This window comes from Delphinus delphis, chromosome 1, assembly GCF_949987515.2.
Source record: "Delphinus delphis chromosome 1, mDelDel1.2, whole genome shotgun sequence".
NCBI lineage: Eukaryota > Metazoa > Chordata > Mammalia > Artiodactyla > Delphinidae > Delphinus > Delphinus delphis.
The window spans coordinates 34,642,823-34,667,716 of NC_082683.1; the positions used below are offsets into that span (position 1 = coordinate 34,642,823).

Genomic DNA, 24,894 nt, shown 5'->3' on the forward strand with positions numbered 1-24,894 from the left:
AGTGAAATACTGATCAGCCTTAAAAAAGAAGAAAATTCTGCCATGTGCAATAATATGGATGAACCTTGAGGACATTATGCTAGATGAAATAAGCCAGTCACAGTAGGACAAATACTGCATGATTCCGTTTATCTAAAATAGTCAAGCTCATAGAAACAGAGAGTAGAATGGTGGTTACTAGGTGCAAAGGAAATGGGAGGTATTGTTCAATGGGTATAAAGTTTCAATCATGCAAGATGAACAAGTTCTAAAGACACATATAGTGCCTTAGTAACAACAGTACAACATAGTACCTGTACAACACAGTGCCTATGGTAACAATACCATTTGTAAGCTTAAAATTTAAGAGGGTAAATCTCATGTTAAATGGTCTTACCACAATAAAAAATAAATAAATAAGATGTACGGATACAGAAAGATCGAAAGTAATTTAAAAAGATATCCCAGGCAATTACTTACCAAAAGTAAGCCAGTGTGTAGCTACATTAATATGAGAAATCACAGACTATAAGGGAAAAAGTATTATTAGGGTCAAAAAGGACCACATAATGATGAATTATAATTCATCAGAAACATATAATGATCCTGATGCTATGAGAACCTAGTAAAGCCTCAAAAGTTAGGTGTGGCCTTGTTGCTTCTGGGTGGAAGCTCTAAGAATTAGCACGTGCTTTGCCACATGCCCTTGTTTTCCTCCACCACGGCAATCAGGACTGTCCAGATGGTACCTTCTCCATCAGCCTGGGTCCTAGAGTGAGGCTAATGAAAATACTACTAGCAATTCATGATGCACATGGAGCATGAGTAAGAAATAAATCTTTACTGGGCTGCTTGTTTCTGACAGCTTTATTGAGGTAAAATCAGCACACAATGAACTACACATATTTAAAGTCTACAATTTGTTAAGTTTTGGCACACATATGCACCTGTAGAGCCATCACCACAATCAAGATAGTGAACACATCCAGTATCCCCCAAATTTCTTCATGTCCTTTGTGATCCCCCCTCTCATCTTCACCCTCTGCTTGGTTCCACGTGACCACTGGATCTGCTGTGGTCATTGTAGATCACTTGCATTTTCTGCAATTTTATATACATGGAATCATACAGTATGTACTCTTGTTTGTCTTTCAATCAGCACAATTATTTTGAGATTCATGCATGCTGTAGGGTTCATAAATAGTTCATACTTATTGAGTTGTATTCTGTCATATAGCTGTACATTTATGTATTTATCCATTCACCCATGGATGGACATTCTGATTGTTTCCAGTTTTTGGCTATTACAAATAAAGCTACTATGAACATTCCTGTAGAAGTCTTTGTGTGGACGTATGCTTTCATTTCTCTTGGGTAAATACCTAGGAATGGCTGGATCAGATAGTAGCTGTATATTTACCTTGTAAAGAAACTGCCAAACTGTTTTACAAAAGTGTACAATGGTGGTTTTGATTTTCATTTCCACAGCGACTAATAACATTGAAAACCTTTTTATGAGCTTATTTGTCCATCACCCATATATCATCTTTGGTGAAGTGTCTGTTTGAATATCTGCCCATTTTTTATTGGGTTGTTTGTTTTCCTTTTCAACTCAAAACTTCTGACCTTTGGAAGACACTGTTAAGAGAATAAAAACACCGTTGAGGACAGGTTGTGTGTGTGTAACTATAAACAGTAGAACAAGGGAGATCTTTGTGGTAGTTTTGTATCTTGATTGTGGTGGTGGTTATACAAATATGTACATGTGATAAATAAAACATACATAGTATCAATGTTAATATTCCTGGTTTTGACAGTATATCATAATTATGTAAGACATAACTGTGAGATAATAGGAAATATATATATTGGTCTCTGTCCCTGGTTCCTGGCCCAGAGCTCCTAAAACCCTTGTGATTTCCTAAGTGATAAGAGCACTAGGAGCATCGTTTGTTCCAATATTTGGTCTTTGACCCCATCCCTGATATAGGGTGCTAAATCCCTTGGAACTTCCTGTGTGATAGGAGGGTCTTTTGTTCTAATGAAATGACTCTGGGTGGACTCCCGGATGGCTCTTAGATGGGGGCTGGTCACCAGAAAGACCAAGCCATAATAAGAAGCTTGGGATCCGGCCCCCCACCCCCGCACCCCCCCCCTCCCCTGCCACAGAGGCTGAAAATAGAGTTAATAATTGATCATGCCTGCATGAGGAAGCCTCCATAAAAATCTCAACAGAAGGGTTTCGTGGAGCTTCCAGCTTGGTGAACACATCCACCTTCTGGGAGGGTGATGCAACCCAACTCCACAGGGTCAGAAGCTCCTGTGCTTGGGACCCTCCCAGACCTCGCCCTATGTATCTATCTGTTCATCTGGCTACTCATGTGTGTCCCTTATCATATCTTTTAATAAACTGGTAAACGTTAAGTCAGTGTTTCCCTGAGTTCTGTGAGCTGTTCTAGCAAATAACGGAATCCAAGGGGGAGGAAGTCATGGGAGCCTCCGATTTGTAGCTAAGTTGGACAGAAGTTGTGGCTAATCATGGGGTCCTACTATTTGCCATTGGCCTCTAAAGCATGTGTGTGCGGGGGGAGGACTCATGGGAATGAGCCCTTAACCTGTGGGATTTGATGCGTCTCCAGGTTGATTGTGTCATAATGGAGTTAAGCTGTAGGACAACCAGCTGGTGTTGCGGAGAATTGCTTGTGAGGAACCTATCCCCCCGCCACACGCACACATCTGGTGTCAGAAGTGTTGTGAGTGTGGTAGTGGTGTGAAAGTAAAGGAGAAACACAGGAGGAAGACTGGGTTTTTCTAACTCAATAACCACTGAGGGAAACTGGGTGAAGGGTATACAGGGCCTCTGCACCATCTTTGCAACTACCCCTGAATCTAAAATTATTTCAAAAAAAAATTAAAAAGAAAATAAACAAACCCCAGACTTTCTAAAATAAATGGTGTTTGGACAATTGATTATATATTAGGGAGAAAATAAAATTGGATCCCTATCTTACAATATACATAAAAGTCAACCCCTAGAGTATTAAAGACTTTAATATGAATAGAAAATTATTAGAGAAGACAGTATGGAAATTGTCTTTGTGACTGCAAGATAGGAAAATATTTCTTAATGTTCAAAAAAGAGCACACCAAAAGGAAGAAAATCAATAAACTTGACTACATTTATATTAAGGATTTTTGATTCACATAAAGAGAGTGAAAAGATAAGCTACAAACTGAGAGAATAATTGCAACACATAAAACCGAGTAAGATTTAATATCTAGGCTATATAAGTTACTTCGATACATCAATAAGAAAAGACAATTCAACTAGCAAAATGGACAAAGAAATGAATGGTATTTTCACTTAGGAGAAAGCATAAATAATCCATAAACATTTGAAAAAATTTTCCAGTTCATCTGAAATCAGGGAAATGAAAGTTGAAATCATAATAAAACCCAATTACACAGCCACCAAATGCAAAAGTTAGATAATAGTGAATGTTAGCTAGAATATGGACTAAAGGGAACTTTCACGTGTTGCTGATATTGGTGTAAACTGGAAAAGTTCCCTAGGGAAATAGTATGTCGTTACCTTAATAAGTTGAACAATGCATACACTCTACAAGCTAGGAATTCTACTATGAGGTATACTTCCTAGAGAAACTCTTGCACATGGGCAGCAAGAGACATGTAGAAGAATGTTTATAGCTGCATTGCCTATAATAGCAAAACATACAAACAAACAAATATAACAAAAATGATGGCTTCATCATTTTGAGATTTATCTATGTTATTGCATGAAGCTGCATTTGATTTTCACCACTCTATTGTATGAATACTGTTGTACGGGGGGAAATGCCACAACTTATTTACCTATTCTTTTCATTAAAAGCCCTAAAGCCAGACTGTTTTACGGGTGAATCTTTACTAAACTTTCAAAGGAACAGATAATTCTTATCTTATACATGTTATTCCAAAGGGGAGATATTATCCAACTCATTTTTAAGAGGTTAATATAATACTGATACCAAGACCACTTAAGGGCAGTAGAATGGACAACCTCATTTGTGAACATGCAGCGAAAATTCTAAATAAAATTTAAACCTAGTAGTAAATTTAAAAATAATGTATTACATACAACCAGAGTACAGCTTATTCTAGGAATGTAAGGATTCTTGAAAATTAAAAACTGTCGGTGCTTTTGGCTTCCTAACCTAGTCCCACTACTTATTTGTAGGCAATAAATAGCACAGGCAAGGAGAACAATCCAAGCAGTAAGCCACTACAGTTACTGTGAACCAGGACAAATTATATGGAGGACCAGGGAATGAATGTCTGGGGTTCATTCATACAGCAAGGCTAATGATTTCAACATACGGATAAAACAGATGTGCAGCTGCATGATTTATTAACTTTAACTAGGTTGAAGTTGACAGGGAAAACACCTGTCTTATGGATCCAGAACCCAGAAGCTCTCCTGGGTGTAAAGGCTCAGGATAATGTTTTTCTTTCAGGACATCATGTCTTTGTCTTCTGCATAAATCCCTTGTAGGTGCCTCCCCAGATCTTCCCCCAAGGTAGAGTTAACATCTCTAACTTCCACTTATTTCATTTGCAGGTGGTATTATTGCCTTAGAAGATCACAATTTTACAACCATCATGTAATGAATAGATTCAGGTAAGGATCATCAATGTATATACTAAAACTATTGGGTGAAAGATTGCTGCAGAACAGGAAATTTACATGGTTTCAAAGTATCATTCCATAGGTTAACTGATTAACTATAAAGAGGAAAAGGTAACTTTAAAGTAGAATTCTGATGGATACCACCTGAAACAAATCATCAAATTTACCATCACCAATAACAAGGCAAACTGGCATTATGTGCCTCTTGATGTGATGTGATGGCAAGTACACATCATCACACATATAGTATTTTTGCCAAAAATGATTCACCTGAATCTAATTGTTGAGGGGAAGGTGACCAAATCCAGATTGTGGGACATTCTAAAAGACAACTTCCCTGGACTCTTCAAAACCAGTGGAGTCATGAAAGACCACCTATGTGTGTGTGCATTGCATACATGCATGTGCATGTGTACTGTTCTAGATTAAAGATAAAGATAAAAGGATACTAAAAAGGCTTGACAACCAAATGCACTGTGGGATCCTTAACTGGATCGTAGATCAAATAAGAAAAAAGTTATAAAGGAAATTGGCGATAATTGATGAAATTTTACCATGTTACTGTATATTAAATATATTAATGTTAAATTCCTTGGATGTAATAATGGTATTGCAGATATTTAGGAGAATGTTCTTGTTAAAGAACTACGTGCTGAAGTGTTCAGGCATAAAGCGTCTTCATGTCTGGAAATTTCAAATGGTTCAGCAAAAAGAGAAAAAAGTACGTAGATGGATACCCAGATAAATAAAATGTGGCCAAACGTTAACAACTGGTGAATCTAGGTAATGGATAAGCTATTAATTCATTATACCATAAGTTCACCTTTTCTGGGGATTATTTTTCAAAATAAAAAGTTGGGGGAAAAAGAAAAAAGAAAAAACTAAAAAAAAAATGCACTACTACAGTTGGCAAAAGGCAAGGGCAGCAAGGGAGAAATGATATGCAGTGCAAAATTACAGAAACTTTAATCTTACTTGGTTAATCACCCACTGTGTTCTTGAAACCCTCACTTTTGTGGTCACAAAAATGGAAACATTCCATACTTTTTGTTTTTCTCCTCTCTCTTCATAAGGTCTGACTCATCTGAATAGCTTCTCCTGAATTTACTTATTAGTGAATTTATTTCTTGGTAGTTAACCTTGATGCTTTTCCCACCTGCTATATAATAAACTCCCCTTCTCAATTCGCCCCCATTGATCAATGCTGTCCTTTCAACAAGTGAAATTCACCTTAATAGCTTAAAGGAGGAAAACTATATGATTGTTGCCCTCAGTGCAAGGAAAGCACACAATAAAATTCAGTGCCTCTTAAAAAGTGAGAAAAGAATTTCCTTAATATGAAAAGGAGCATCTGTAGCAAAACCTCCATCAAACCTCATACATTAAAGTACAAGTACGCTTATGAACCTTAGAAGCATTTCCTTTAATAGTGGTAATGAAGTAGACCATTAGGATGCAGGGTACTTCTATCACCACTGATGTTCAGTGTGATATTGGAGGTCCTGACCAACACAATAAGACCAGAAAATGAAAGAGTAACTCTAAGTATTGGAAAGGAAGAGATTTATTTGCAGATTATATGATCATTTGCATAAAAATAATCATAATAAGAATAGCTAATGTGTATTGAGTACTTAATATATTGCAGGAGCTGTTCAGTAAGCATTACATGTATAAATGCCACTTAATCCTACTTTAAAACAACCCTAGGAGATAGGTATAACTATTATCCCCATCTTACAGATAGTGACACTAAGGCACAGAGAAGGTAAGAAATTCGCTCAAGATCAACCAAAGCAGTCTAATTCTAGGCCCTTAAGTTTTAATCACTCTTCTATATTATAACTTTACTGTCATCAACACAACTTGCGACAAAGAGAGGTATGAGAGGTAGTCAAGAGCCAATGCAATAAAATTAGTATGTCTTTAGAGCTAGAGGAGAAGGCGTAACAGTGGTTCTCGATATTGGCTACATACTGGAATCACTTGGAGAGCTTTGAAAAATCCTGATGCCCAGCGTGCACCCAGACCAATTACATCTGAATCTTGGAAGAAGGGTGGAAAGGCCTCGGTAGTTTTTAAAGAACAATTGCATTAAAATGTCTTAAGAGAACTCAAGAATTCAAATTGTGGTGTAAGTTTCCTTTCTTGCAAGCTGGGTGAGGTTGCACACTCTGAGCAGATGAATTACAGAAGGGTGTAATTTGAACCCAGGAGAAGGATAGGGACTAGAAGTCCCACATTGTGGTGGAGACTGTAAAAAGGTCTCAGTGTATCCACATGTGGCTCAGATAGAGTCATCCTGAACCCTGCAAAGCTCAGGTGTCAAATCTCTGACTGATAATGACTTATTGTGCTAATAAATTGTCAACCCAATAGCCTTGACTTGTTTAAGGTGTCAATCTCAGCCTTCCTAAGAAGGTAACTATATCACAGCCAGGAACTGTTAAGCTGGTTACCTCAATGTGGCCTCCCTAGATGGTAACTCTATCATGATTGTGAATTGTTGACCCAGTAATCTGAAATCCCTGGAGATGGTAGAACTTCTTTCTCAGTGCGTAAGTGGCTTTTCAAGTCTGAAAAGGCTTAGAATTAAATATAGAAATGGGGACTTCCCTGGTGGTCCAATGGCTAAGACTCCATGCTCCCAATGCAGGGGGCCCAGGTTTAATCCCTGGTCAGGGAACTAGATCCCACATGCTGCAGCTAAGAGTTCGCATGCCGCAACTAAAGATCCCACATGCCACAAGTAAGACCCAGCACAGCCAAATAAATAAATAAATATAGAAATGATAAATAAATCAAACCTATCACATAAAATACTTTTGTGTTTAAAATAATTGTGTGTATGTGTTTGGTACTTAAAATGTAATTTTGAAATAATATGGCATATTGAAGAATCTAAGAGATTAGCCTAGTTTGGTAGATTAGACCTATGAAATGTAAGGAAATTTAATTGTTTGTAAATAATAATATTCTTATTTATTTATTTATTTATTTTGCGGTACGCGGGCCTCTCACTGTTGTGGCCTCTCCCGTTGTGGAGCACAGGCTCCGGACGCGCAGGCTCAGCGGCCATGGCTCATGGGCCCAGCCGCTCCACGGCATGTGGGATCGTTCCGGACCGGGGCACGAACCCACATCCCTTGCATCGGCAGGTGGACTCTCAACCACTGCACCACCAGGGAAGCCCAATAACAATATTATTTAAAAAAAAAATTTTTTTTTTGGCCATGACGTGCAGCTTGTGGGATCTTAGCTCCCCGACCAGGGATTGAACCCAGGCCCTTGGTGATGAGAGCACAGAGTCCTAACCACTGGACCACCAGGGAATTCCCATGTAAATAATATTAGAATACTAGATCTACTAGATCTATATGTTATTTATTTATTTTAAAATTTATTTATTTATTTACTTGTGGCTGCTTTGGGTCTTCGTTCCTGCATGCAGGCTTTCTCTAGTTGCAGCAAGTGGGGGTTACTCTTCGTTGCGATGTGCGGGCTTCTCATTGCCGTGGCTTTTCTTGTTGTGGAACATGGGCTCTAGGCACATGGGCTTCAGTAGCTGCAGCACACGGGCTCAGTAGTTGTGGCTTGTGGGCTCTAGAGCGCAGGCTCAGTAGTTGTGGCACATGGGCTTAGTTGCTCTGTAGCATGTGGGATCTTCCCGGACCAGGGCTTGAACCTGTATTTCCTGCATTGGCAGGAGGATTCTTTTTTTTTTTGTGGTATGCAGGCCTCTCACTGTTGTGGCCTCTCCCACTGTGGAGCACAGGCTCCGGACGCGCAGGCCCAGCGGCCATGGCCCACGGGCCCAGCTGCTCAGCGGCATGTGGGATCCTCCCGGACCGGGGCACGAACCCGTGTCCCCTGCATCGGCAGGCGGACTCCCAACCACTGCGCCACCAGGGAAGCCCTGGCAGGAGGATTCTTAACCACTGCGCCACCAGAGAAATCCTGATCTATTTGTTATTTATATATATGTAACAAATTTTTGTTAAGTACTTGGGAAGAATTTGCTCACCAGAGATGAAACTTGATTGAGCAGGCATATGATGGGTGTAAAATGAAAAGAGAATACATGAAATTTACATTCAGTTTACAATGTTTAATGAAATTACATTTTATAAATTTTAAAATGGTTTTTTTTTTTTTTTTTTTGTGATACCGGGGCCTCTCACTGTTGTGGCCTCTCCCGCCTCAGAGCACAGTCTCCAGATGCGCAGGCCCAGCGGCCATGGCTCACAGGCCCAGCCACTCCACGGCATGCGGGATCCTCCCAGACGGCAGGCACAAACCCACGTCCCCTGCATCGGCAGGTGGACTCTCAACCACTGCGCCACCAGGGAAGCCCCCCAAAATGGAATTGTTTAACAGAGTTTAATTGTTCTGCCTGAGTTACCCGAACAATAATAAAAGATCTCCTTAAGCCTAATCATTATTTTTATATAAATATAATCAATTTATAAATAGAATAATATATTTGTAAGTTTAAGTTTTAAATAAAGCCAAGGTTTTGAGTTTGTAGATGAAAAAATTTAATATTAATTTAGAACTTAAAATGCTGTAGTCTTTTGTGCTCACAAAACCTGCCCTCAGACATGAAAAAAAAATCACATCAACACTATTATTATCTGCATTTAACTGATGAAGAAATGGAAGCTCAGAAAGGTTAAGAAAACAGGAATCAACTCCATGCGTGTGTGGCTTTAAAGCCTGTGCTCTTAACCAGTGTGCATGTGGTTTCCCTGATGGATCAACCTCCTGAAAAGTCAAATGACTTTGGAATAGTTAAGTAAACTATTTTGAAGTGACTTAAGCAATGTCTGCTCATATGCATTATAGGTTGACTTCACAGCTAAGCGGTCAATTTCAGCTCAAGGAAAGAGACTTTACTGGCTCATGTGACAGAAAATTCTGGCTTCAGGCAGGGTTGCTACAGACTCAAACCCTGCTTCTCTCTGTCCATCAGTCTGTGTTGAGTCCATTCAGACACAGGCTTTCTTGTGGTGCAAGATGACTGGTGCTATCCCTCTGGGCTCAAGGACAGCTGGAAAATGTGGCTGCCTCTCTCCCAGTGTTCCCACAAAGAAATCATTGCATCTCACTGACTCTGATTAGCTCATGGGTCTATTCTGGAACTAATTACTGTGACCGAGAAAATGTGATGTTTTAAATGGCCATGCCTGGCGTCTCAGGTTGACCCCTAGAGTTGGAGGTGGTGTCAAATCCACCACAAACACGTGGGCTGAGAGTAGGGAGGGAGCAGTCCTGGAGAAGGGTGATTGGATGACAGTCAGAAAAAACAGATGTCCATTACAGTGGGCAAACTTCTTTCTTACTTAAGTACCTCACTATATCATTCACATGTACTGCTGACACAGTCTCTTCCTTTTGGCCAGGAATCACGATACAACACTATAACTTAACTGTGTATCCTTTATTCTGCCCATTATTGCATTTTGAGAGCAGGGATATCTGTCTTTCCTTTCATCAGTGACCAAAATAAAAGCTGTTCAGGCATTTATGTAAATGAATGAAACCCAGATTACAGGAGCCTGGGTTTGTTACCTCAGAAGAGAAATAAGGAAGATGGGAAAGTGTTTTTATGGTATTGTGGGTGGTAGCTATGTAGTATAAGGAAGGTAAGTCAAATTCACCAGACACTTATTGATAACTTCTTTGTGTTAGGCTGATTCCTGTTGGGGACAGTGTTCCAGTGGCCTTCAAGGAGCAACCAGCCTAGAGGAAGAGACAGATGGAAGGTGTTGGTTACTGTGATTTGGTTTCGGCCCAGATCCATGTTAGAATGGGCCACCATATAGCCCTTGGTAATGGGTTGAGTCCTGGAGAGGGTTGGGGTTATCAAGTGTAATGTTGATTGGGTTTAAGGTTTTTAGTTTCCATTTATTGAGCACCCCCGTCAAGTTACTTATACCCAAGGCCTGGGGCCTGGGCAGTAGGCAGGTCAAAAGGCTCCCAGAGTAGGCCCAGGTCCTGGCTCAGGGTTAAAACCACCACTTCAGAGTGTGAAGAACCTAGCCACAAGATACCCACAAAACCACAGACATATGGGGCAAATTGAGACAAAGCAGAGACCATGCTTCCAGACACCCAAAGGAATGGAGCATTGTCCCAGAGACAGCATGTCTACGGACATGGAAAGGGTACTGCTTAGTTCCAGAGCGGGGGTGTGCAGGGTGCCTGAGCTTGAGACTTTGTGAAATAGAGTTGATCACACTTTTTGCTTTGGCTGTTCAGAGGAAGGACATCTTTATCAAACTGCACCCATTCTGAAAACCTGACTGTGGTCATTCAGAAGCCAAGGCTTGCATAGGAAGTGGGGGAAAACAGGAGTAGAGCTAGAGAAGGAGCCATTCAGGCTCTATGAGAGAACAGCTCATTCCTTTCCCCTCCTACCTTCCTGGAGGGAGAGGCTAGTGATAGAAGGCAGCCCACCATGATACTCATTTCTCAGTGTATGTGGGTCTGAGGTAAACATGGAGAACTTCTTAAGGGTGAACAGGGAATAGCCTGCCCTCCTGGTCAAATGGTAACCCTGCTGCTGTTACATATGGGCCCAGGACGGCTGCCCATCACTCATCACTCAAGGCCTGCCAGACAGTTCCCTTGACCCAGATGCCCCAGGTAGGGGATGGAAGAGAACCTGAATAGGGAGCTGGTACCCTGTCAGCACAACAGGAGCAGAGTTAGAAAACACAACCCCAAGGGAAGCCAGAGGAATACTAATCTGGACCCTCTAGAAAAGTTGTCTTCAAACTGGGTATGCATACCCCTGGGGGTTCACAAAAACTTTCCAAGAGGTATGTGAGCATATTTAGCTTACAGGGAATCAATGTAAAGATCCTCAGCTTCCAGGTGTACTCTTTACAAAAATTAATCTGACTAAGAGGAGTGATGACAGCAAGATGGTAAAATAAGAAGCTCAGACTCTCTTCCCCAACAGAGACATTGACGTAACAATAATAGACAGTCCAAAAAGCCTTTATGAGAATTCCAGAAACCAGTGAAGAAACTCACAGTACCCAGGCAAACTAAAAGCCAAGAACAGCTACACTGAAACAGATAAGAGGAACCATTTCATTTCACTCACAATAGCCCTTCTCCCAAGCTGGCACGGCTTGGAGCACTCAGGAGTAGAATAGAAATCATAGAGTGAGTGCTCTCAGACCACAGTGGAATTAAACTAGAAATCAGCAACAGAAAAATGGCTAGATAATCCCAAAATATATGGAATTTAAAGTATTAAATAAACTTTAAATAACACAAAACTTCTAAACAACACACAGGCCAAAGAAGAGATATCAAGAGAAATTTTTAAATGTTTTGAACTAAATGAAAAACACAACTTATCAAAATTTGTGGGATGTAGCAAAAGAAGTGCTTTGATGGCACTGAATAACATATATTAGAAAGGAGGGAAACTCTAAACTCAATAATCTAAGCTCTACCTTTGGAAGTTTAGAAAAAGAAGAGAAAACTAAATCAAAAGTAAGCAGAAGAAAAGAAATAATAAAAATTAGAGCAGAAATCAATGAAGTTGAAAACAGGATATCAATAGAGAAAATGATCAAAACCGAAAGCTGGTTCTTTGAAAAGATGAATAAAGTTGATAAGCCTCTAGCTAGGCTAACTGAGAAAAAAGAGGACACAAATTTCTAATATCAGAAGTGAAAAAGGGGGCATCTGATCCCATGACCATTAAAAGGATAATAAAGGAATATGAGCAACTCTATGCCCACAAATTTAATAATCTAGATGAAATGGGCCAATTCCCTGAAAGATATAAACTATCAAAACTCACATAAGGGGCTTCCCTGGTGGCGCAGTGGTTGGGAGTCCGCCTGCCGATGCAGGGGACGTGGGTTCATGCCCGGTCCGGGAAGATCCCACATGCTGCAGAGCAACTACTAAGCCTGTGCTCTAGAGCCTGTGAGCCACAACTACTGAGCCCGCGTGCCACAACTAGTGAAGCCCACGCACCTAGAGCCCGTGCTCTGCAATAAGAGAACCACTGCAATGAGAAGGCTGCACACCACGACAAAGAGTAGCCTCCACTTGCCGCAACTAGAGAAAGTCAGTGCACAGCAACGAAGACCCAATGCAGCCAGAAATAAATAATAATAAATAAATAAATATTTTAAAAATCTTTAAAAAATACTGTGTATATGTCAATCCCAATCTCCCAGTTTATCCCTTCTCCCCTTTTCCCCCTGGTAGCCATACACTTATTTTCTATGTCTGTGACTCTATTTCCGTTTTGTAAATAAGTTTATTTGTACCATTTTTTTAGATTCCACATATAAGCAATATCATAAGATACTTGTCTTTCTCTGTCTGACTTACTTTACTCAGTACGACAGCCTCTAGGTCTATCCATATTGCTGTAAATGGCATTTGATTGCCGCTTCTGATCACAGAGGTGCAAAGAGAAGGGCAGCTATTGTTGTTGTATCTTCCCCCACTGTCACAAGCCACTCCCCCTCTGGTTCAAGTGACTTCCAGGTGATTTAAAGGACCAGCACCCTTTTCCTGCCCTTCATTTTTTTTTTTCTCCTTTTGGAGCCCAGATATTAAAGACTAGGAGATTCAAAAACAACTGCATATATGGGGAAAATTAGAATGTGACTGTACATACCCAGGGAAAGATGCAGGTCCAGAAAAGACCTGAAGAGACCTTAAGTTTACATCTCAGGCTGATCTGTGGTGCAGAGATAGCCTACAACAATAAAACAAAACAAACAAACAAATCCATCAAGTCCTGGGGATGGGAGAGAATATGATTTCCAAAGTTACCACATTATTAGATTCAAATGCCCAGTTTTCAACAACAATAAAAAATCACAAGGCATACAAAGAAACAAGATATCATGGCCCATTCAAAAAATAAAATAATTTTAAAAACCAACAAAAACTGTCTCTGAAAAAAGCCTGATGGCGAATCTACTAGAAAAGACTTAAAACACTTGTGTTAAAGATGCTTAAAGAACTAAAGGGAGATGTAGAGAAAGTCAAGAAAGTAATCTATGAGCAAAATGGAAATATCAATAAAGAGATAGAAAACCTAATAAGAAGCCAAAAAGAAATTCTGGAGCCAGAAGTTATAATAACTGAAATGAAAAATTCACTAGAGAGATTCAAAGTCACATTTGAGCAGGCAGAAGAAAGAATCAGTGAACTTGAAGATAGGACAATAGAAATTGTTAAGTCTGAGGAACAGAAAGAAAAAAGATTAAAGAAAAGTGAACAGAGGGCTTCCCTGGTGGCACAGTGGTTGAGAGTCTGCCTGCCGATGCAGGGGACACGGGTTCATGCCCTGGTCCGGGAAGATCCCACATGCCGCGGAGCGGCTGGGCCTGTGAGCCATGGCCACTGAGCCTGCACATCCGGAGCCTGTGCTCTGCAACGGGAGAGGCCACAGCAGTGAGAGGCCCGCGTACCGCCAAAAAAAAAAAAAAAAAAGGGTGAACAGAGCTTAAGGGAACTGTGGGACAACATCAAGCAGACTGATTGTATGCATTGCAGGAGACCCAGCATGACGAGAGAGAGAAAGGGACAGAGAGAAAATTTGAAGAAAACAATGTTTGAAAACTTCCCATATTTGATGAAAAATATGAATATAAACATCTAACAAGCTCAATGAACTCCAGGTAAGATGAACTCAGAGACTCATACTGAGATATAAAAGCAGCGGGAAAGAAGCAAATCATCACACAAAAGTGAGCCTCAATAAGATTTTTGGCAGATTTCTCATGAGAAACTTTGGAGGCCAGAAGGCAGTGGGCCAACATATTCAAAGTGTTCAAGGGAAAAAACTGTGAACCAGAATCCTATATCTGGCAAAACTGGCCTTCAAAAGTGAGGGAGAAATTAAGACATTCCCCAATAAACAAAAGCTGAAGAAATCAATATCTATACTTGATCTGCAAGAAATGCTCAAGGGAGTCCTGCAATGTGAAATACAAGGACATTAAACAGTAACTTGGAGCCATATAGAGAAATAGAAATCTCAACGGAAGTAAATACATGGGCAGTTACAAAAGCTAGTATTATTGTAACAATGGTTTGTAACTGCATATTTTGCTTTCAACATGATTTAAGAGACTAATACATTTAAAGAAAAAAATCTAATTAGTCTAAAAGCTAGTAGTCTTGTAACTGGTTTGAAACTCCAAATTTCATTTTTGACATAATTTAAGAGACTAATGAATTTAAAAGAATTATTAGTTTATGTTTTGGGGCACACAGTGTATAAAGATGTAATTCTGTGGCATCAACAACCAAAAGGGGTGGGGATGGAGATGGAAAGGAGCAGAGTTTTTGCATCTTATTGAAGTTAAGTTGTTATAAATTAAAATTAGAATGTTATAAGTTAAGGATGTTCAATGTAGTTCCCATGATAATCACAAAGAAAAGAACTACAGAATATAAACAAAAGAAAATGAGAAAGGAATGCAAATGTTTTGCTACAAATAAATCAACTAAACACAAAAGAAGACAGTAACACAGAAAATGAGGAACAAAAAGCTGTGGAGCATATAGAAAACAAGTAGCAAAATGACAGAAGTAAGTCCTTCCTTATCAGGAATTACTTTAAATGTAAATGGATTAAGTTCTCTAATCAAAAGACAGAGACTGGCAGAATGGATAGAAAACACATAATCCAACTATATGCTGCCTACAAAAGACTCACTTTATTTTATTTATTTTTTATTTTTTTTAACTTTTTATTTTATATTGGAGTATACATATACATGTATCCATTCTCCCCCAAACTCCCCTCCCATCCAGGCTGCCACATAACATTGAGCAGAGTTCCCTGTACTATACAGTAAGGTCCTTGTTGGTTATCCATTTTAAATATAGCAGTGTGTACATGTTCATCCCAGACTCCCTAACTATCCCTCCCCCCACTTTCCCCTTTGGTAACCATAAGTTTGTTTTCTATGTCTGTGAGTCTGTTTCTATTTTGTAAGTAAGTTCATTTGTATCATTTCTTTTTAGATTCTGCATATAAGGGATGTCACACAATATTTCTCTTTCTCTGTTTGACTTACTTCACTCAGTATGACAATCTCTAGGTCCATCCATGTTGTTGCAAATGGCATTATTTCATTCTTTTTAATGACTGAGTAATATTCCGTTATACATATGTACCACATCTTCTTTATCCATTCCTCTGAAAAGACTCACTTTAGATCCAAAGACACAAATACAGTAGATTGAAAGTGAAAGGATGGAAAAAGATATTCCATGGAAATAGTAAGCAAAAGAGAGCAAAAAGACAAAATAGACTTTATATCAAAAAAGGTTACAGATTACTAGGGGTATTAGCAGAGGTAAGGGTGTAAGAAAAAGCAGGCCAGAGAGTACAGAGTTTTAAATGGCAGGCTAGGTATTCTTTCTGCAGTGTGCAGTCATCAAGGCCATCCAGCAGGGAGGAGCCATAATCCTAGACCTGAGTGTGAAGGATGAAATGAGAAGAGTGTGGAGGAAGTCAACTTGGTTGAGAAGTTATTTCAGTTTACTCAGAGAACAATATACCTTTTTCCATAAATGTCCTGATATAAAATACCCCTAATAGGGCCTGCCTCTGAAAATATGTCTCAAAGAGTTAGACATGATTTTTGAAAGTATAAAATGAAAGGCTAAAGCTTGGCCCAAGCTCCAGCACCTATTGCCCCAAAATAAAAGAACAAACAAATGTACAGATTTTGACCAAGTTGCTTTTGTTCTAATTGGTTTTTAAGAGAGCCAGCATAGGTTGGCTCTATAATAATACAATAATAATAAAACACAACATTGTAAATCAACTACACTTCAATTAAAAAAAGAATTAAAGGGCTTCCCTGGTGGCGCAGTGGTTGAGAGTCTGCCTGCTGATGCAGGGGACACGGGTTCGTGCCCCGGTCTGGGAGGATCCCACATGCCGCGGAGCGGCTGGGCCTGTGAGCCATGGCCGCTGAGCCTGTGCGTCCGGAGCCTGTGCTCCGCAACAGGAGAGGCCACAACAGTGAGAGGCCCGCGTACCGCAAAAAAAAAAAGAATTAAAAACAAATAAACAAACAAAATGATTATAGTAACCATTGAATGAGCACTTGCTATAAGCCACGTACTGTAAGTCTTTCCTCATTCAATACTCACAAACCTGTGATGTAGATTCACTTATTATCATCATTTCATAGATAAAGAAACTGAGTCTAAGAGAGGTCAGAGTCAATATGCAGCATTACTTAGATTAAAATGCTGTGCTTTCTATTTCAAAATCATGTCTTTACCCATTGCACTTCATGTGCTTAAGCAGCTGTGCTTGGCAGACAGCGTATAGCATTGCCCCTAGGGATGATGATGTGACAAGAAAAGAACTGCTTGACTTCTTTGTGTCTTGATTTGTTCAGCAGTAAGTGGAAATAATAACTGCCTTTTCATCAGGCAGAGTAACGGGAGATAAGACTGTTTTTCCCTCTTGGTTTGATTGCAAAAGAGGCCATGTCCCCCCATAGGTGTGAATGGAAATAAGAGGCCACTTACAGAGTGTGGTTTGTGTTGGTGGCCCAAGTGCAGTTGCCTCATCTATACAATGGGCATAATAATAATAGTGTCCACCTCCTAGGATGTTTGTAAGGATCCAATGTATTCATACATGTCACAGATTTAGGACAGTGCTTGACAAATAGCACTCGCTATCTAAATACTAGCCATTACTGGTATTAAAGATAGAAACTTGGCTACCAGGGATCACTGTGGCCATAAATATATGTAACCTCCAAGCAGAGATAGGGAGAAGCCTCACTCACCCTGGCTTTTTCTCAGTAGGCATTTAGTTAGGAAGATTAGCTAGCTATAATCTTGGCCAATAGTAAGCAGAGCGCAAAGAAAATGACAGGGATGGAGAAATAACGTTATCAGAAAATAAAAATAGCTCCTAATTTTTACCATTTCTACAATCAAGCACCACATTAAGAGTATACCAACTTGGTCTTGCCTAATCCTCACAGTTCTGTGGGGTAGGTGTTATTAACTGTGTCCTCTGTCAGCCTCCACTCCCACCTCTGTAAAAAGACAATAGAAGGTGATGGGAGAGGTGGGGGGAGGGTGGTCCTGCTGGGCTCCTGGCCGAGCAGCTTCTCTTGGCTCTCTCCGAGGCAGGAAGCGCCTCTTCCACAGGACATCAGTGTAAGCCTGAATAACAAAAAGAATTTCTCCCTCCTAAGCCATGGCACATCAGTTGCACAGAAATACCACTTTGGGAAACAGTCTTCAGGAGAGCCTCGATGAGCTCATACAATCTCAACAGATTACCCCCCAACTTGCCCTTCAAGTTTTACTTCAGTTTGATAAGGCTATATATTCAGTGTTGGTACAGAAGGTCAGGAACAGAGTCAATTCCAGGCCTGTGTATGTTTGGCTACCTTCCCTAAAGAGTTACTGAGATTTCAAACGTCTGAAACATTATCTGCAGGATTGAAGGGCTCTCTAAATACCTACAGATTCTGCGATAATGTATGGACTTTTGTATTGAATGATGTTGAATTCAGAGAGGTGACAGAACTTGATAAAGTGAAAATTGTAGCCTGTGAGTGGGACCTCTCTGGTGGACAAGTGGCTAAGACTCTGTGCTCCCAATGCAGGGGGTCCGGGTTCGATCCCTGGTCAGGGAACTAGATCCCACATGTCGCAACTAAGAGTTGCGCATGCCGCAACTAAAGTTTCCTCACGCGGCAACCAAAATAGATCCCGCAGGCTGCAACTAAGGATCCTGCATGCCACAACAAAGATCCTGCACGCAGCAATGAAGATCCCATGTGCTGCAACTAAGACCCGGCGCAGCCAAATAAATAAATAAATAATTTTAAAAAGTGTAGCCTGCGATGGTAAAAATTCTGGCTCCAATACTACAGAATGAATAGAAAAAAACTGGCTTTTTAATGCCATCCTGTTATTGTTCATCTCTTTTCGAAGAGAAGCATAGGAGACTTTTTAAAAAATTTATTCTAGCATTGCAGAAATGACTACACTGTGCCGTACTATCAGAGAATTCCAGTAGAAAGAAGCTTATAACTCTGTACCCTCTTACATTACATTTATTATACATCATGAAGAAACAGAACTTTCTTTTTAATGACACATCAAACACTGTTGCCTTCCTAAGACTATTCTTTAATAAATTCATTTTAAAACAAACAAACAAAAAGTGATGGGTATTCTTGCCTGGGCAATATGACCCCAGAGCCCACACTTCTAACCTCTACCCTCAGCTTCTTTGAGGGTTTACCACTGGGAACCAGACGTCAAGGTGGGGGGTCAACAGGCTGGGGTGGAGGTGGGGGAACTAAGACACGCCATAATTACACCACAGTCTGCAGTAGGGTTTAAGGAAATAAATTATAGGCCCCCAGTACTTTGAGTTTCCTTGTTTAAAATCAGATTTTAAACCCTAGGCCACAAGTATCAATGGTACTTTCTGAGAAACTCTGATTGAAGCCTGTTGACACAAGTGCTTTTGAAAGTTCAAAACACCAATAGATCTTGTACCCTCTGCTTAGAAAGAAAGGAGGGAGGACAGAGAATATCTACTTCCCAGGTTTTATAAAGTTTAGGTTAAATTTATACTTATTCTTGTTTTTTTGGGTTTTTTTTTTTTTTTGCTTTTTAATTGCTTTATTAACTTCACATTTTCCATGCAAATGGGTGAACCTCTCAATCTGAGTTTGTTGACAGAAACTCAGATTGGGTGCCAAGGCAATCTCCAATTAGAAGCTGGTAACACAGAACCCACCTGACATGGAAATTACGTAAGGTTCACAGCAAATGGATCAGAAAAGGTGTATCAGGAAAATGCAAGAAAAAAGAGAACAACAGTGGGAATCACAGTACTAATCTCATGGAAAATGGCAGGAGTCAATGCATAAGGCAGAATTCATCATGATGGTCATGGTGATTAGAGAGCTCCCCCATAAAGATATGTAGACAATTCCTCAACTGCAACTCCCTAAGTTTTCTCCTGATTTCGCTCATCTCTTCATGAACATTTCCATGTAATCTCCATCTCCACCCATCCCATCTTTGACCTGCCTATTGGGTATGGCTCATCAGAAATTAGGGGCAAGTTGGCGAGCCTGTCCCCGTCTATTATTTCCTGCCGGCTGGTGGCCTTCGCCCCCTCCCAAAGGCGGTTTTCCTTTCCTTTTTGCACAGGCTGCTCCATTTCTTCGTTTCCCTGGGCCTTCCTTGCTGTCTCCTGCTCCTCCCGATTCCCGCCACAAGTGCGCCACCGTGAAACTTAGTACTTATTCTTTATACTTGTTTCTATCTTGCAGAGCAGTAGAAATTTCCAAGACTCGTTACTGGGAAAGGCAGTGAAATTTCTGTAAGAGTCAGAGGTTTGTTTTCATAATTATTTTCCATGGGTTGTTTTCCCCTTACAATATATTTTCATTACAGAAAACTATATGTGTTGCAATATAGGTCCCCTCCAAGTTGTAAAGTCTGTCACAGGAGGGTGGATTTGCTCACTAACTCTATGATAACTAACCTGCTAAGCATAACTGCATATTATAATGAACACAAACAAAATACCAAAACTGGGAAGTTTCTTCTTACATTAAAAAAAAAACCCAAAACAAAACCCAAAGTCCTCATGTGATATATGAGGCCCTACACGATCTAGCATCCTGCCACCTCTCTGCCCTCATCTCCCTGTCGCCCTGGTCCAGCCATCCTGGCCTCCTTGCTTGTCCTTCAACACACCAGACATGGTCCTGCCTTTGTACCTTTGTACTTGCTGTTCTCTTGGCTTAGAAAAGCCTTTCCCCCAGATTATGCATATGATTTGCTCCCTTACTTCATTCACATTTGTTCAGATATCACACCCCCAGGGAGACCTTCAAATTATCTCATCTAAAATCAAGCCACCCACTTCACCCTCACATCCATCATCTTCTATTCTTTGGTTTGCCTCTTCTTCCCCATAACACAAATCATCATCTGATACTTTATTATACGTTTGTTGATTGTTGATTGCTGGGTTTTCCCCACCAGAATGTAAGCTCCATGAAGGCAAATCTTTGTTTTGTTTGCTGCTGTATCCCCAGCCCTAGAACAATGCCTGGCACCCAGCAGGTGCTCAATAAATGAATGAAGTGAAACTAATGAAAAGATATGGGTTCCATGACAGGAAAGAGCTTGCACTGGGAACCCTGCACCAGGTGGTTTAGGAGATGCCGACCATCAGAGCCAGAGATGACCCTGAGAAGGGAAGAGATCCCTGGGAATTCACAGAAACCTGGGGGGTGAGTACCAGACTTCATGAAGGGGGTGAAAGGGGGAATATGGAGTAACTCTAACTGACACATGCATCACACACAATTATCTTATTTCATCTTAATATCACAACAGATGAGGAAATTGAAGATCAGAAAGGTGAAGTGACTTACCCATGGTTATTCAGCTAAGTAGCAGAGCCTCGATCTGCAGTCAACTCTGTCTGACTCTAGAAACCATGTTCTTTTCAAGACACCACACAGCTGAGGAGAAAGTTTGGCAAAGAGTGTGTGTTCAGTTAAGTAACAGTTGAAGGAATGAACAAATGCTTCATAGCTAAAGTGTTAATTTGGTCTTTTTTGAGATCAAACAGCCTTATGGAGAGACCAAAGGCAGACCTGGAGAAAGAAGGAGATTGAACAAAAAGTTTTAAGATTAGATAGTTAGGTGAGGAGCTGTCCAGGGAACACTGAGTACATCAGCTTAGCTGGATCTTAGAGTGTTAATGGAGCATTTTGGGAGATAAGGTCTCCAAGGACCCAAATGTGAAAGATCTTGACTGCTTGGTTATGGAATTTGGACTTTACCATGAGACGGTGGGGAGCATTAAGCTGTAGAGTAATGTGCTCAGACACTGCTTTAGGAAGTCATTCTGGGGTGCTGGGGATGAAATTACCAAATGGATTTATTGTAATAGTCCCAGTGAAGAGTTATCGGCAAAGCAGTCAGTTCTCTCTGAACCCATGAAAGGTTGAGGTTAAAACCAGCCCTGACCTAAACATTCACACAACAGCCACTAGTTGGCAGCAATGTCCCAAGAAACAGGTGAGCCAGCCTCCAAGTAGGAGCTTCCTCAGCCAGCTCCTTGGGCTGTGATGGGGTATGGTCACCTGGTGGAACACAAGAGTAGTTGGGAGAACAGCCTGTGTGGAGGGAACCCCAAAGACCCACAGGGGAAGGAGTATGTGGAGGTCAGAGGACAGGGTGATCAATGCCTGGAGGATGGTTGCAGTGGGATGGGGGGCAGGGGTGAGAGGGGAGGCTGCATCTGAGAGGTAGAAACTGATTGCAAATGGCCTTGAATTTCCAGGCTAAGAAAGCTGGACATTATCCTGAGGGAAATGGGGACCCAGGAAACCCATGTTTAAGTAGAAGAGAAACATGACTAGACTTGCCTTTTAGAAAGATCACCAAGATTGCAGTGTGGAGAATGAGGGGAAAGAGACAGGAAGCAGAGAGAACAGTGAGGAGGTGCTGCAGTGATCCCCAGAGAGATGATGAGTGGTCTGAACTAGGGTCAGCAATTGAAGTGGACAGAAGGGGTCAGATTTGTAGGTGACTTAAGAAATAAAAATCATAGAATGAGAAAGAGGGCATTAAAATGTAGTTTTCAAAAAAAAATGTAGTTTTCACAGAAGAGAATGAATATTCTCTCCCCATTATTAAGAACACTTTCTGAATTGTTGGATTTTCTCCCTAAAACTGCAGTGGAAGAGCTCAGATCGTGGAACTTCTTTAGGTCTAAATTCACTCAGTCTGTGGTGGGAACCGGCGACAAAGGAATGACTTAGCAGTTGCCTCCCCACTGGTGGAATAACAGTCAACTGTACAGTGTGGTGAGGGCTTTGATGGAGGAAATACAGGACAGTGTGGGGTCCAGCGGGGGAACCTGATGTAGGTTTCCAGAGAGAGGAGACTTGTGAGCCCAAAATATGCAAAGGATCTCACAAAACTGTCAGTGAGCTAAGCACTGGAAAAGAAGGGAGTCTGGGAGCAGCCCCGTTACCTGTTTACCCCTTTTCGTCACAAACCGTAGGCGTCACCTTATGCGCAATAAGGTGTCCCAGGTGAGCTACATTCTCCAGGATGAAAGCGCTAACCCAGCCACGGTCGCCAGCTCCTGGAGCAAACTCACTTCCCAGAAGACAGACATGCTTAGCGTCCCTCAGAGGCTCCTGGACCACCGCCCAGGGCAGACAGGCTGTGATTGGTGGGAGCCTGGGGCCCGCCCCTCACCAGCCCCAAACTGCGGTTCTGATTGGTGGAGAAACAGCGTAGCCCCGCCTCTCCCGCCAGTCGGCAAAGGAGGCTACCCAGGTGGGTGCGCGACCGCTGAGGGGGCCCTAGAGCACCGCTGTTACGGTCTGGGAGAGATGGAAGATCTCCCCGGCCCCAAATCTTCTACACCCGCGATGGACTGCAGTCCCTAGAGAAAAGGCGTCAAGGGACCGGAAGCTGTGCTTCCCGGAGCATTGTGGGCCCAGGCGGGGGTGGGCCGGGTCTTCCGGCGCCTGCGTGCACCTAGCAGTTTGGGAAATGGTGGCCCCCGGCACGTTGGTGTAAGCCCTGTGAGGGGCGGGAACCCGGGAGTGGGTTCTCGGGCATTTTCAGACCAGGGTGTGGAGCCCTGGGTTGGGGTGGGGCCGGGATGCTACCGGGCGCCGCCCCGCTTTGGGGCCTCCTCGGGCGCCACTGCTTTGCATCCTTAAGCTCAGGCCTCTAGCGTGCCCCTTCCGACCCAACCCCACCCCTAGTCCGTTTCCTTCCATCCGGTGGGAACAGCAGCAGGGGTGCCACCATAGGATTTTAAGAGCGCTGAGTGCGCACCTGGCATCCTGGGCCCCTGACTCCTCTTTGCATTACCCCTCCCGGGGCCTCTGCGAAGCAAGAGCTAACTCCTTTCAACAGAAGCCTGCTGGGGCCATGTGATAAGGCCTCCTCCATCGCACCTGGTACAGCCCTTCATCGGTTAACCACCCTGCCCCCAGGCTCAGGCAAGGCACAACCCTTCTCCGAGCCTCACTCCTGATTTGTGAGATGGGGATGGCTAACTCCTCAGATTCTCTGTACCGAATGATAATACACACAGGCACTGCCAATTACGATGTACCCGTTTTCCCTTCTCACCCTCTCCGTACAACCCCGCTTCATGGCAAGCAGATTTTATAGTTTAACCTGTGTGCAGTTATGAAGGCTTCGACAGGCATATCCACCCCACCCCCCGATTTTGTCAGCCGAGCCTCTAGGGACAAATATCCTTGGTGCTTTTATTTCAACTGTTTTCTGAGTGCCTGCTCTGTGCCAAGCACTGTATTTAGTACTGAAGACCCAGATGAACCAAATTGACTTCTTTCCATGAAATTGAGACTAGTGGGGGAAATAGGAACTTGTGATAAAGGTGGTGATAAAAGACATGTGATAAAAGATACAGTGCCACAAGAAAGGAACAAATGAAGTGCTCTTGAAATTCAGGGATTGGGAGAAGGCGGTTAGAAGTCTTTAGAGGGTGTGCAGTAGCCTATAAGCTGGATCAGAGGGGGCATTCTGAATTAAATAGATGGGAGAAGGCAGCTTGACAGCTCACTCTGCCCATGCAGTGAACATGGTTCATTTTGCTTTGGAGGGGCTGGGGGTTTGGGGTGAGGAGTGGGGTATAGGGTGGGGGGTGTGCAGTATAATTTTTTTTTTTTTTTTGGCCACGCGGCTTGCGGGATCTTAGTTCCCTGACCAGGGACTGAACCTGGGCCACCACAGTGAAAGTGCCGAATCCTAACCACTGGACCACTAGGCAATTCCTGCAGTATAATTGTTAAAAGCAGGGGTTTTAGCGTATTTGCTGTGAGACTTCAGGCACGTTAACCTCTTTGAGCCTGTCAACTGTACAGAGATAGTACCTACCTCACATTCAAGATAACGCGTATTATCTTGATGCCTGAGCATCAAGGTCAGCACATAGCTGTCATTTTTTTGAATACCAGCTATCCTACGTGAAGGAAAATGGGAATGCCTCGAATGCCAAGATTTTTAGATTTTTCTCTAGGTAATAGAGATCAAACAGATTTTTAAGCAGTAGAGCGTGTTGATCAAAGGTGCTTGGAAGTGACTGAATCTTGGAGTCAAAAAGTCTGAAGCCGCTCTAATAGTTGCTTCTTTCCCATTCCCAT

The 24,894-nt window shown here is 41.8% G+C and overlaps 2 protein-coding genes, 1 long non-coding RNA gene and 1 pseudogene across 8 annotated transcripts in view; 2 read left to right on the plus strand and 2 right to left on the minus strand.

Moving 5' to 3' along the window:
- Positions 1–24,894, plus strand: part of ZNF691 (zinc finger protein 691) — a 69,209-nt gene that overhangs the window by 30,840 nt on the left and 13,475 nt on the right. Inside the window, exons 2-4 of one of the 5 annotated variants that reach the window (XR_009520630.1) lie at positions 4,598–4,657; positions 20,008–20,070; positions 20,865–20,979. The gene's annotated coding sequence lies outside the window, so the exon portion shown is untranslated. Of the gene's footprint in view, positions 1–4,597; positions 4,658–8,870; positions 8,991–14,212; positions 14,338–20,007; positions 20,071–20,864; positions 20,980–24,894 lie in introns of those variants that run through there. The other 4 variants (XR_009520633.1, XR_009520636.1, XR_009520634.1 and 1 more) reach the window with 4 other exon arrangements.
- On the minus strand, positions 836–23,002 carry LOC132431125 (uncharacterized). Of its 2 annotated transcripts, XR_009520650.1 has the most exons (5): positions 22,737–23,002; positions 21,124–21,213; positions 13,326–13,406; positions 10,327–10,408; positions 836–1,617 (listed from the first exon to the last, which is right to left on the minus strand). It is a non-coding gene; the product is annotated as an uncharacterized lncRNA (long non-coding RNA). The 2 variants fall into 2 exon arrangements; XR_009520645.1 differs by lacking the exon at positions 836–1,617 and having other exon boundaries at positions 10,286–10,408.
- Positions 17,737–19,289, plus strand: LOC132431119 (transcription initiation factor IIA subunit 2-like). Its single transcript, XM_060020702.1, has 3 exons — positions 17,737–18,083; positions 18,158–18,263; positions 18,553–19,289. Exons 1-3 carry the CDS (start codon positions 17,904–17,906, stop codon positions 18,591–18,593), a joined length of 327 nt encoding a protein of 108 aa, XP_059876685.1. The 5' UTR covers positions 17,737–17,903; the 3' UTR covers positions 18,594–19,289.
- LOC132431114 (protein BEX3-like) lies at positions 19,589–19,895 on the minus strand (annotated as a pseudogene).

What these genes read in the sequence shown, in the direction of transcription:
- LOC132431119 (XM_060020702.1), top strand. Translation starts at nt 17,904, where the DNA reads ATGGCACATCAGTTGCACAGAAATACCACTTTGGGAAACAGTCTTCAG. An exon ending in ACAGAGTCAATTCCAGGCCT is followed by an intron (nt 18,084 to 18,157) that starts GTGTATGTTTGG and finishes GCAGGATTGAAG; the next exon opens with GGCTCTCTAAATACCTACAG. An exon ending in TAAAGTGAAAATTGTAGCCT is followed by an intron (nt 18,264 to 18,552) that starts GTGAGTGGGACC and finishes TAAAAAGTGTAG; the next exon opens with CCTGCGATGGTAAAAATTCT.